The 14,173-nt window shown below is 34.7% G+C and overlaps 1 protein-coding gene across 2 annotated transcripts in view; it reads left to right on the forward strand.

Annotated features, from left to right (window-relative positions):
• FANCC (FA complementation group C) overlaps positions 1-14,173 on the forward strand; it is a 223,763-nt gene that overhangs the window by 70,143 nt on the left and 139,447 nt on the right. The window contains exons 1-2 of one of the 2 annotated variants that reach the window (XM_007497925.2): positions 2,894-3,161; positions 3,290-3,384. In XM_007497925.2, coding sequence (XP_007497987.1) covers positions 3,122-3,161; positions 3,290-3,384 — 135 coding nt within the window. In that variant the 5' untranslated portion in view covers positions 2,894-3,121. Of the gene's footprint in view, positions 1-2,893; positions 3,162-3,289; positions 3,385-14,173 lie in introns of those variants that run through there. The other variant, XM_007497923.3, reaches the window with a different exon arrangement.

Here is a 14,173-nt window from a genome sequence, read left to right on the forward strand (position 1 = left end):
AAGTTGTTCAGGGACCGAATTATTTTTGGGAATGATACAAGGGAATTAGTGATTTCCCCATAGGAAGGGATTCACTGCCCATAACATTCCATTGCTCCAAGAATTGCCCTCAATTGCTTTTTAATGGTAGGAGCACTTAATTTTTGTATACTTTCAATATGTTTAGGAGAAATAATACAGGACCCAGAAGTTAAAATAAAACCTAAATATTGTAATTTGGGGCCACACCACTGAACTTTGTCATTAGAGATTTTGTGGCCTCTCTTATGTAGTCTAAAAGGAGGTGTTTTCTGTCCTCTTGGCATGTTTCAGCATTAGGTAAATCTTCCATATACTGTATTAAACAGCTGTATTTCAATTAATGGCATCAGTAAAGAATTGTGTAAACGTAGGGGTGTCCATGATACTTTGGGGTAAATGGGTCCAGGTTTATTTGGAACTGTTCCATGTGAAAGCAAAGACATGCCTGGAATTTTCATGTATTTGTATAGAAAAAAGTGGAGCACAAGTCTACTACTATAGTAAAATATGTAGCTGTGCTAGGAATAGAAGAAATAATAGTGTTTATTTGGAAACTTCAGGGAGTCTCTTTATAATGTGATTGTTAATCACTCTCAAATCCTGGACAAATCAATAGAGATGCTTGCCCTCCGTCCCCAATTTTGGTAGGGAGGATGGGAATATTGTATTCAAATTTACAGGGAATTATGCTGCCTTGGTTAAGTAAACTATTTATTACCAGTATAATGCCCTCAATTGCCTCCTTTGAGAGAGGGTACTGAGGAATAAGTAGGCTAACATCAGAAAATTTTGTGGCCCTGAGAGACTCAGGTTTATCATTTGGAATTTGAAAAGTAAGAGGTTCCTGTATGTCCTGAGTGTCTGAACGAAGGACTAGGAGCAAAGTTAAGGTTTCCTCTGGCAACTCTAATGAGATAGATCCATTAGGAGAGCAATTTATTGTTGCTCTCAGTTTACATAGTAAATCTGTCCCCAGAAGGTTTACAGGGGAGCCAGGTATCAAGAGAAAAAATGCTCCACTGACAATGGTCCCACAATCACTATCATAGGGGAAAGCTTTGGAACCTTTAGGGGTGTACCCAATACCCCCAGTACATTTATTGAGCTGATGGAATTTTAATCTGAAGCAGCTTAGGTTTGTCAGGGTCAGACATGTTTTTGGTGGTGTCAGTATTCACCAATTGATCCTGTAAGAAGCATTTTGAATTATCCAATTGGTTTTCCATGTTTTCCTGCATTTTAACTTCAAATTTTTTTAAGGTAGCATTTCTCATCACAGTATTTAGGAGTATAAAAATTAAATTACCTAATAACATAAGAAATTGGAGATATTCTGGAATCTTTAATGTCCCTAATTGTTCAAAAACCATACAAATGTCGTAGAACGTAGTATTCATTTATATATATATATATATATTTTTTTTTTCTAAATCATTTAAACTTTTGGTTTTAATCAGTTGACTAGGGGTTAAAATCAGGGAGTGAAAACAAAAGATATGGGTGTAGTGGCCTTTTTTTTAAGGAGCCTTTTAATCCAATCATATCCCTTGTACCACATGGAGACAGAAAAAAACAAAGCCTTTTGCCTGAGGCAAAGGCTGAGTTTTTGTTTGATTTGGGAGGAGTCACAAGCCTCCTATACTTCACATTCTGGGTAAAATAATTTCTTTCTTTGAGTAACACCAAGGCTTTTCCTATCGGGCCTCACAGATTTTTTTTTTTTACTCCTCACTTAACTTTAAAACTAGAGACGTGGGGAGCAGGACAAGGCCAAAACTTCCAGGTCCTTCTCACTGCTAGTTAAGAGTGATCTAGGCAGTATTGTCAGTGAGGATTGGCTAATTGGGTTGTTTGTTCCCTAAGGGAAAGGTTATTCATAAATATCTTCCCCAGCTAAGGCCACTTAAAGTCCTATAGCTTATAGGTTTAAAACAACAACAACAACAACAAAAGGCTGGGTTCAATTCAAATTAAGGAGAAAAGAGCAGAAAAAAATGTTTTATACTGACCTGTTCTTGCAGCTGTGTTTTGAACTGTTGAGTTAGATGCTTAAAACACTGACTTGAAGAGGTAATAGAGAGAGAAAGGAAAGAGGTTTCTCAGAAATTTGAGGGTCATGGTCACAATCCTTGTGGATTAATCAGACTGTAAGTTGTAAATTTAGGGGTTTTTGGCTAATACATTATCCTTATGGTTGCCAGGGATTAATACAAATCCCAATAAAAATACTCCAGTCAGTTTAGGAAATTTATGGTGGTTTAATTAATATAAAGGAAAGGAATTAAGAAGAGAGAAGGAAAGGTGTATAAGGTTTCTCTACCCTAGGCTGTGCCTGGGGGAGTTGAAAGACCTCTTCTAGGAGGCCTCCTCAGAAGATTAGGGGCTTCCTAGGAGGATAGTGTTTTGGGAAGGTAAAGGAAAAAGGAATCAGTCTACACTACTCACCTAGCATGCCCACACCAAGGCCCAAGACCCTAAACCCCACCCCCACCTCCTCCCCCAATTCCTGTTGCCAACAGAGAGCAATGTCTCCACTAGCAAGAGACAGAGTGAGAGCCATGTCTTGCCAAAGAACCAGAGCCACGTCTCCAAGACAGTGGATTGAGAGCCAAGCCTAGAGATGGGAGGTCCTGTGTTCAAATCTAGCCTCAGACACTTCCCAACTCTGTGACCCCGGGCAAGTCCATTTAACTCCCATTGCCTAGCTGTTACCATTCTTCTGCCTTGGAACCAATGCATGGTATTGATTCTAAGACGGAAGGTAGGGGTTTAAAGAAAAAATTAAACATTATTACTAACAATACACTGTTTATCATGGTCTCCCTCTAAACTCCATCTTCTGGCTCAGTTCTTATACAGTTTTAAATTGAATAGACCAGCTTACTTCTCCAGAGCTCTTTTTATATATTTACTATGGATTATTTAGAACTAGTCTTTTCTGACATATTTCATGGTATTATCTTAAGTCAGAATAATGGTTTACAAAACAATCATTAATATTTGTCAGATTAAACATTTAAATTGGAAATAGTGGTGAGGATGCATTTAGAATATTGATTATGATAGAAAGAGAAATAACTACCTAAAATCTCATAAGCATATGTACCATAGGAAAGAACAAAAATCAAGTCAAATGTTAGGTGTGATCTTGAATCTTCTTTTAATTTAGAATAAGTTGATTTTTCTTCTGTTAATTAAAAACAATTTAGCTCTAACTACTGTGAATGTACTTGTATGATAAAACCCACCTTTGTTTTTCTTTCTGCAGATGAAAACCAGAAAATTCTAATGTGGTGCTTATGTTGTCTCTACTGCAGTGAACCACAGAACTCTATAGAGGTGGAAGCCAACATCTGGATAAGGGTGAGAGAATGAATCCTTTTCTGAACCACTTTAAATTAAACTGGTCTTTTAAAGATTCTTGATTATATCATTACAGAAACTGCTCTAAACCCAGTTTATGCTAATGTCAGCTTTAAAAAATTAACTTCAATTTTTGCATAATGTGGAATTAATTCATAAAACTTTTGTCTATAATATTAAATGTTTCTGTATTACTCATAATCCAAAATTTAAGTACCTGTAAAAACTAATTACAGAATAACCTCTCATATTAATACAAGATAATGAATTTCTACTTTATTCCTGATAGGAAATAAACCATCTTTCCTTTCAGAGAAGGTGCTGGTTTCTCCCTTATCATAAATACTTCAGTACGAAAAAAAATTTTTTTAATATTGCACAGTGATAAGCAGTATCTTCTTCTTTTTTTTTTTTAAATTTAAACCCTTACCTTCCGTCTTGGAGTCAATACTGTGTATTGGCTCCAAGGCAGAAGAGTGGTAAGGGCTAGGCAATGGGGGTCAAGTGACTTGCCCAGGGTCACACAGCTAGGAAGTGTCTGAGGCCACATTTGAACCTAGGACCTCCTATCTCTAGGCCTGGCTCTCCATCCACTGAGCTACCCAGCTGCCCCCCAGCAGTATCTTCTTTACGAGTTAAAATTACTCCATTAACCATACAGACTTGTACCTAATTGTTGCTTAGCAACTATTATCTATACAATCGAGGAAGTATTATTCTTTCCCGAATGTTTTACCAACATCATAGACTCACTAATTGTCATCTTCACATATTTGGCATCCTATAAGTCTTCTACTTCTTCCCTTGATGGAAAGTCATACATTTGCAAAGGTACTGAAGACTGAGCTGAGGCTTCAACTGTCTTAGCAAATTGTCTTTTTTATCTGTTTTGGTCCATTTAGGTAGCATATTAGATAGAGCACTGGACCTGGATTAGAGAGACCCGAGTTAAATTGAGCCTCAGATACCTACTTACTAGCTATGTAAACTTGAGCAAGTCACTTAATCTCTGACTGTTTCAGTTTCCTTTTCTATAAAATGTGATAATAGCACTTACATCCTACGGTCATTGAGATCAAATGAGAAAGCATGTAATATGTTTAAAATAGTGCCTGGTACATAGTAGACATAAATGTAAATTAGATGCACAATTATTATTACTATTACTATGGCAAAGATGACAGTGGTGATTACTATTACTGTTGCTGCTACTATTACTTGTAAAGATTAAAATTTAGGGGAAGCTGAGGCAGGTAGAAATTAGTTTCTCTCTGCAAGAAGTATTATTTTTATGAGGTTTATTGAAGATTAAGGATTAAAGAAAATGCAATCAAGAGAAGCATGTACTAGGTGGGCTATAAGGCCCACCCAAATTTCACTCACATCATGAGACGCGTCTGTTTGCCAGCAGAGCCAAGAAGAGAAGAGTGCCGGCCGGGCGGAGACCCTTTAAATCATAACCTGCTGTAGGCCCAGGTGTGAGAATTTAGCGAGATTACAAAGCATTCTGGGGAAGTGGAGCAAGGAATTCTGGGGATTGAAGTCCTGGATTTGAGTCCATGTTTACATTCTGATCTACATAGTGTTCTTGTGTTTATCATATTTCAGTCAGGAGGTGGGTAGCAGGCTTCATTTTAGTCTGGAGACTTGTTTGGTCATTACATTAATAAAATTCTTAAGTCTTTCAAAGTTGTTTTTTGTTCTGTTGTTTCTTCCTCATAAATTATTTTTCTAGTTCTGTTGACTTCACTTTTTATCAGTTCATATTACTAAGGATTTTCCAAAATAGCTCTTCCATTTGTTACTGTGTAATAATAGTCCATTCAGTCAGTTTTCAATTTTCTGGGATGCAATCTAAGGCATCCCTTTAGATTCCAGTTATTTTGTCACAGCTGCTTTTATTCTCCCCTTCAGCATCATAGCGTTTGTTTTGCTTGAGACTTTTCCCTGCCTTGCATTTTCCACTTTCTTAATTCTTCACCACCACCCCTATTTTTTCCTTGTTGAACTTGATATATTTCTGGACCAAACTCTTTATGTATATAGTTGTAGTAAACCTCCTTTCTCCATTTCAGAAGTCAGATTCCTCCAATGCTCACTTTCCCTCACCCCTTCCTCCGTGTTTCTCACTTCTCTTTACTCTCTTCAAAATCTCAAAACAGAACTAATCCTCCTCCAGGTTCTCTATTTTTCCTGTGTAACTCTCTCAATATGCTTTGAAGATATTAAAGTTTGAAGGGATGCTTATTTCTTCTCCTATTAGAATGTTAGTACTGCATCATTATACAACTCCTTCCAGTTGCTCAGGTACCCTGTATTTGTATTTCAAAGTTCCTACTTATCTCTGATCTTTTTACCAGAAATATTTGAATGTTTCCTCTTCCATCAAAGATTCATTTTCCCCCCGTAGAATTATACTTGGTTTTAAATTGTTCTTAAAAGTTATTATTGGTTGTCAGTTTTATCCTTTGCTTTTTGGAACATTGTATTTTTTCTAAGATTTCTTTGTGTTTATAGGAGAAGCTGCCAGGGCTTCTTGGATCCTGATTATAGTCTTTGGTACTTGAATTGCTTCTTTCTTTATTCATGTAGTACTTTTTTCTTTTATATTGGAACTCTAGATTTTTACTGTCAAATTCCTAGAACTTTTTCTCTTGGGGTTTAGTCTTTCTATCTTTGCCTTCTGGTTCTAATTGTCTTAGACAGCTTTCATTTGTTATTTCTTGAAATATAATATCTACGCTTAAGAAAAAAATCAGTTTCCCAAGAGACCAATGCTTTTCAAATGTTCTCTTGGACTTATTTTCCAGGTCACTTAGTTGTTTTTATTCCTAACCTTTATCTTCTATCTTAGAATCCATACTATATATTTGACCTCAAGACAGAAGATTGGTACCAGCTAGGTAATGGTGTTAAGTGACTGGCCCAGGGTCATCATTTAGTTTTCATTCGAAATTATCTTACTTTTTCTTGTTTTTAGTCTGTGGGCTTTGTTCTATTATTTTTTGTGATCTGATGGAGTAATTGATTTCTAATTGGTCTATGCTAGTTTGGGGGGAGTCCTTTTCTTGAATAAGATTTACCATTTTCCTTCCATTTTTTATCCTTAAATGCTTTTGTTTCATTTTTTACCGTTTCATCAAGCTATTTTTGTAGTCCATGAAGAAAGTACATTTTTTACTTTTAAGTCCGTTATGGAGTTCCTCTTTTCTGGGAATTTTTAGACTTGAAATTTTCATATAAATTTTTTTTATTTACATATCTTTCCAACTTTAATTAGGACCCTTTGCCTAGGCCAGTCTTATTTCTCTTTCCTCTTTACACTTTTGGAAAAAGTGTTTGACCCTACTTAATTTTACCCTGAGTCTTCTGTCTACTTGCACAGATCTCTGCCTCTTTGAATTAGGCTCATCCTGGATTTTTGACAATCAGAGTGGCTTTTGAGTCGCTGGGCTAGGGTGTTCTAGTCTCAGTGCTGGTTCTTTTGCTCCTCAGAAGTGCTGTCAAATTCCCCTCTGCTAATTTCTCATCATTCTGGGAGCCAGCCAACAGATTTGCTGATGGGCCCCCATTCTATTGTTTGCTAGCTTCTGATTATTGTTTTTGGTGAAGTTTTGGTGCTCAAAAAAGGCACTTAGTAGTTCTTCTAATTGGATTTCTTTTTAAAAATGAATTTTACTGATATCTTTTGCTTTTATAGCTTGTTTCTTCTTTATCCCTCCCTATCCTTCCCAAAAGAGAGCCAAATCCACATAGCAAAAGAAAAATGTTTCAAAGACAAATCCAGTGAAGTTTCTCAATTCATTGAAAAAACCTGAAATATTTGCATTGTTGTATACTACCAGACCCACTCACCACTGCAAAGGAGTGGAAAATGAGGTATCTCCTCATATCTCTTCTTTAGGTTCAAGCATGTTCTTTATATTTTTCCAAGATTTATTTTTCCACCTTCAACAATTTGTTGAGTGTAATGTGAAACCTGAGTGGCTTTGATTTGCACTTCTTTTATTATTAGTGATTTCAAGTATTATTGCATATTTTTGTCAATATTTTACAATTCTTTTGAGGTTCTCTTCATATCCATTGACCTCTTTTCTAGTGAGGAATGGCTTTAGATATTTTTACTTGTCTACATATTTGGATAACTAACTTTTAAAAGAAAAATTTGATACAATTTTCTCTATTCAACGGCTTCATTTCCTATCCTAGATGTATTAGTTTTGTTTTTGTTTTTTTGTGCAGCAGCTCTAAAATTTCATGTAATTAAAAGGATTTTATTTCTTGTAAGTATTTCTGTATATTTTTTGAACTCACTAACCCATTGTTTACTAAATAAAATTACTTGCGAAAAAAATCCTTCTTTGATAAAACCCACTAAGAAAACTGGAAAATTCTGACAGAAGTTAGGTTTAGTCCAATATCTCATATTCCACAATAAATTAAATATTCATTCAGCTATTTAAGTTGTTCTTTATTTTGTTAAGGAGCACTTCATATCTGAACCTACTCAAGAATTTTGTTTGTATTAGTAGGTTAATTACCAAATACTTTCTCCATTTTGTAGTCATTTTGAGTGAGATTTCCTTTTGTATGATTGCCACTTGGATTTTGTTGTTCATATGTAGAAGTGCTGTTGATTTTGTGGTTCTGTTTTGTAAATTGCAACATCCCTAAAGCCATTATCTCGATTACTATTGCTTCTGATTTCTTAAGATCTAAAATAACTATCATGTTACCAGCAAAAAAGGATAGTTCTGTTTGCTTTCCCTGTCTTTAAACCTCTAAGGTTTTTTTCTTATTGTCATTGCTAGCTTTTCCTTTTCTACACCTATGTAATATAATAATAGAGGAGTAATCTTTTTTTTTACTCTTTTGTTAGGAGGGCAGCTGGTCTCATAAATGCTTAGAGTGCATTCTTTTTGAATTTTTGAGAATTATTTGTGTAATACTGTCACTAATTATCTTTTTTTTAAAATTTTTGTTAGATTTCATTTTGTAACCAGGAATTGTTTCCTCTGGTATTTCCTTTAAAGATATTTTTTGTTCCCTTGGATTAATTAAGACTTTTTTTGGGCAGTAGATTAAGATCTCTATTTGGTCTTCTGTTAGATTTTGTATTTAAAAATTTTCAAAAAAATTATTTTGTATTTCCAGTTTTGTTAGCACATAACTGCACAGTGGGATCTAATATTTATTTTTATTTTTTTCAGGTTTAGTTATTATTTTTCTTTGTTTGCTTGTTATTCTGTTAAGTTGATTTTTTGTCCTCTTTCTAATCAAGTTGGCTAAAGATTCATCAATTTTTAAAATATCAACATTTAATTTTACCTTTTTTATGTATATAAAGTATTGATCAAATCTAATATCTGCCAGGATGCTTTCTAGGTTTCTCAACATGTTTCTTGTGTAATTTGTTTTCTATTTTATCAAATACAAGTTATTGAGTTCGTTTTTTCTGATTTTATTTTTTAAATTAATTCCAGATGGTTTTCATGACTGCTGCTTTATTTTGAAGTTTGAGGTCTAGAACTGTGCATTCTACTATTATTCTCTTTTAATCATTTTCCATGATGTTCCAGAGCTTTTTCCCAAATGAATTATTTTATTATTTTATATAATAATATTTCATTTGTAATTTGGTTGGTAGGAGGCAGCTTTTGGAGGCAGGAAGACCTGAGTTCATATCTGGCCTCAGAGACTTAAAAGCTAAGTGACTCTAGGCAAGCCCTTTACCTCTGTATTCTTCAGTTTCCTGCACCTAACTCATGCAATGTTGTTGTGAGGATCAAAATGAGATAAGTTTCAAAAGGCTTAGTGCAGTGCCTGATACATAAGAGGCAATATATAGATTCTTATTTCTCTGGTATAGTATCAACTGTGTAAATTAACATTGATCATATTGTCAATTTTATTTTATTGAAAAATGACCATTGAATATTCCTCTAGCTATTTAAGTTATTTCCTTAAGGAGAACTTTATAATTGAATTGATAGTATTGTTTTCTGTGCTTTGGTAGTTGTATTCCCAAATATTTTGTGCATTTTTTACTTATTTAAAATGGGGTTTCCCTTTCTTTTTTGCTTTGTTATTTAGAAATTATATTCGTGCAGTGTTATTGAAGCTACTTTCTCAGTATATTTGCTGATTTATGGAGATTTTCTAGATATTATATCAGCAAAAAAAGTTTAACTCGTTACTTATTTTTATGCCTTTAATTTATTTATCTTGTCTTATTGTTTCTACCATTTCTATATAAAATAATAGTGGAGAGAGTGAGCATCTTTATTTTAATCCTATATTAATTAGAAAGCATCCTAGTATATTCCTGTTACATACAATGCTCACTTTTGGTCTTAAAATTCTTTTTACGGTATCATAGAAACAGTATGGCTATATTTTGTAGGGTTTTTTAATGTAACATGTTGCTATCTTTTTTTAAAGGCATTTTTTGTATCTTATTGAGATGAAAAAATATTTTTGAGTGTTTGGATTTTTGTTATTATCAATTATATTAACCATCTTCACATCCCACAAATTCAATAAATTCCACTTCTGCATAAAGAATGGTTTCTTAGATAAATTGCTATAGTCTGAGAGGATTTTGTTTAAAATTCTTGAGTCAATATTCATTAATTTAATGAATTATATTTTTCCCTCTCTGTTTTATCTTTCCTTAGTTTAGGTATCAGGACTATGTTTTTCTTATAAAAGAATTCTGGCCAGGTGTTTTATTTCTCAATTTTTGTATATAGTTCCTGAAGTATGCATACTAATTGTTCTTTAAAAGTTTGTTAGAATTCTCCACCAGGAGTATGATTTTTGATGTCTTTTGTAACTTCTTTATAGCTGGATCTATTTCCCTTTCTGAGGTTGGATTATTTAATAAGAGCTATATTTTTGAAGATATTCTCTATATCTTTTCTGTTCCAAGTTTTGTTATTCCGTAACCCTTTTTAACTTATTCTGATTATTATTTTTATTTTTGGTTTTGTTGTAATTTCACCTCATTCATTTGCTGTTTCATAGATCTGATTTTCTTCCCTTTTCTTCTTAAAAAGACTATTGATATTTATCAATTACCCATTTCAGAGATTCAGTTTTTAGTTTTATTTATTTCTATATTTCTCTGCTTCCAGTTTATCTATTTCTCCTCTAATTTTTAATATCTCATTTTAGCCTTATTTTTATTGGCTTTTTTAAAGGTTTATTTGTTGGTTTTCTCATTTTAAAAGATAAATATCAATTTAATTAATCTCTTTTTCTATTTCATTGGTGTATTTTTATAACAATACTGCACACTGCTTCAGCTTCATCCCAGAAATTTTGATATGTTGTTTCATCATTACAACTTCCTTTTGTGTAATTATTTATTGTTTCTATAATTTGTTCTTTGATTCATTATTTAGGATTTCATTTTAAAGTTTCCATTTGAGTATAGGTCTTTTGTTTTGTGGGACCTGAATCCATTACTGTTTTTTATTGTATTATGGCCCCAATTCTAATTTTAAGGAGTAATTTTTCCTCCTTGATCTTTTGTTTCCTTTTCCATTTCTACTTTTTAAGGAGTTTTTTTCTATAGTTTTTTTTGTCTCCTTTTCCATTTGTCTTATTCTATTCTTTAGAGACTGCTCTCTTCAGTATTTTTTGCCTCTTTTTCTATTTTGCCCATTGTAGTCTTTAGTTTTTTATTTTTTGCTCCCCATTTTCATTTGGCCCATTCTGGTTTTTAGGCAGATTTTTTGGTTTATTTGTTTGTTTTTAATTCAAGCTTGCAGTGTAACTTTCTCTAGTGCTTGTGTTAGGTCTTGTCTTTGTATGCAGTAGTGTCTATTTTGAGGTAGTGACTCAATTGACTTTTTGTAAGGAGTTTGTCCCTCTGGATTCTTCTCTCTGTCCTTCTGGTTCTCTTTTTTTGCTTTTTTTTTTTTAATTCAGAGCATGTTTTATTGAAATGTTATTACTTTTCTCTTTTTTTTTCTTTTTCTTCTCTTGACCTTCACTTTTGAATGCTTACTTTCCCAATCAGTGGTACTTTCATGTTGTTTTTTTAAGACTTGCCATCTCAATTATGGTTTTTTAAAAATTCTATTACTTATTTTTTCTGTATAATCTTTAAGTTCTGCTCTTGTAATTCTCATTTATCTTTTAATACACCCAGAAACAACATGTGGTTCTATAGTCTCCTTACATTTCACAGTTTTCTGCCTTGCCCAGTGTTGTAATTTTCCTTTATTTTGCAGTATTTATTCATAAATGCCTGAATTAGTTTACTAGATATGGAAGCCATGTTTCTTCGTATTTTTAAGGTCTTTTCATTTTTTTTCCTGCCTTGCTAAGATCTTCAGTAATGTTAGGGTCCCCCTTCTTTCTCCCTTAATTTCACCTATTGCTCCCTTTCTGTCTCCCTCCCTTGATATGTTGTTTTCCTTGGGGCCTGGATCTATAGACTTCACAGTCTTCTCTCACACTGAGCAATTCAGAGTTCACCAGCCTAGTCCCAAGTGCCTTTTGTAGAGGATAACCTGGCCACTGCTCTGGAATGTTACATAACCTGTTACAGCTTCTCACACATGCCCTCTGTTCTCTTACCCAGCTACATAGACTATTGCTACATTATTGTTATTGAAGCTGGAATGATTTCTCTGTTTTGAAGTTTGGATCTCCATGCTTCTTGGGGTGGGAGAAAGTCTAGGGGTGCAGTTGAGCTAGTTTTAAGCTTAAGTATATGTCCTGCCCCTTCTATTCCTTCACTCTCCTGCAGAAATCTTTTACAGCACAGAGTACTACAGGTACTGGCCACTGAGGCCCTGCATCCTTTCACAGCCTGCAGCCAGGATCTCCAGGAAACAGAGAGGGACCATCAGGGTGTAACCTTGTGTTTTATTGAAAACAGATGGGTGGCTATTGCACATTCCCTGCTGTGAATATGGTGGGCAGGGGAGAAGGGTTATGTTGAATGAGCTCAAGGTAGGGGTTACTGTGTGTGTGTGTGTGTGTGTGTGTGTGTGTGTGTGTGTGTGTGTGTGTGTGTGTGTGTGTGTGAAGTTTCATTTGGGTTCCTAGTGTCTCTAGACCATGGAGACAGCCGATGGGGATAATTTCTCTTTTGGAGAGTTTTCAGTTGTTGTGGGGATCAGACCTAGTCCTCCATATTATTAATCACGTGATACACAAAAACATCCAGTACTTTTCCATTCCTTTTTTGGCACATTGCTTCAGGCATTCTGGGGCAGAAAAAAATAGTAACAATTATAGAAGCTGAAGTGATTTTAGAGATTCCCTAATCCACTGGTCTCCAAAGTTGCATCGTGGCCAAACCTCAAATTGTCTTTGACTAACCAGAGAGTTCAGGGATGGACTGTAATCCATTATCTAGAGCTTGCCTCCAGTATGCATTCTTACTTCTTCTTATTCCCCTATTATCTTCCCATTTCTTCAGGTGTGGAAGCTCCCAACCCTCTCACTTCAAAACTAGATGTTGACCCCTAATGCAGTTATAACTCACCTACTAGTTGGAGATCTATGGCAGCAGTTATTTTGATGTTAGTGTGATGATATCCTTCCTCTCCAGTTTATGCCCTACTGCCTCCGAGACCAACATTATTATAGTTGTTGGAGTAATCACACAGATCTCATTTTGTTTTCTTTTTCCCAAAACCTTCCTGTCTTCCGAACTTTTTTATTATTATTCAGGGCTCTATTACTATTTTTCTAGTCATTCATTGTTCATCATCTCAGAATAATCTTTACTCTTTGATCTTCCTTCTCTCCTATAATCTAATTAATTTTCTCATCTTATTTGTTATTTCTCCACAATATCTCTGGAATCCTCTTCCGTTTTCTCATATGACTTAAGGTCCCTCATCTCCTTTTTTTCCTGAACTATCTTGATAATCTCCTATTTGTCTCACTGATTTAAGTCTCTTCCTTCTTTAATTTGCCCTTCATACTGTGAAGATGGGATTAACTCTACCCTGCCTATTTTTTAGATGTTAGCCACCATTTAATCCTTAAGTGAGGGGTGGGGGGGCTATGACCCATATGTGCTAATGAGTAACAAATCAAAAATGACTGACTGCCTCCTGGGCAGTCTGAAGCAAAGCAAAAGTTGCAATTGGTCTATGTAAAAGTGTAAGGAAGGCACAGGAAGTGACACAAAGCGGAACTGTCTTTTAAAATGGTGGTAACTTCCTTTGAGGTTTTTTTTCTCCTTTGAACTTGGCCTTGGAGGAGCTCTGGCTTGGGATTTCAGACTGCTCTTGGATCTTCCCTTAGAACTGCAATGTGGGTGAGTAAAAAGGCTGACTACCTTTCTTGGCTTTTGGGGGGCACTAGCCTCCAGAAAGGTCCCTTGTCTTAGAGGAGGCCTCATGGCTAGAACCCTTATTTAATTTATCTCTGGGCCCTCCTTTACTGGGGCCTCTGAAGCCCTGCCTGATGTGGACCAGACCAGAGTAATTCTCTCTCTCTCTCTTTTTCCCTACTTTCACTCTTTCTATTTTGTAAATAAAAAGTCATTCTGATTTAAGTTCTAATTTTGGCGACCACACTCTTATAAATTTAGTCCAACTGTTTAATTTTTAATCTTTACAATAAAACTGCAAAACTATTTTCCTAAAGTATAAGTAAGATCATGTGAATACACTCAATAAACTTGGGGGGCTTTATTGCCTCTTGGAGCAAATGCTATTTTACTTGATTTCATATTTTTTCAGAAGTTATTTCCGTGCAATTTTCATGGTAAGTATAATTATTAATGTAGTAGCATATATGTAGGGAGAAGAATAGG

This window comes from Monodelphis domestica, chromosome 7, assembly GCF_027887165.1.
Source record: "Monodelphis domestica isolate mMonDom1 chromosome 7, mMonDom1.pri, whole genome shotgun sequence".
Lineage (NCBI taxonomy): Eukaryota > Metazoa > Chordata > Mammalia > Didelphimorphia > Didelphidae > Monodelphis > Monodelphis domestica.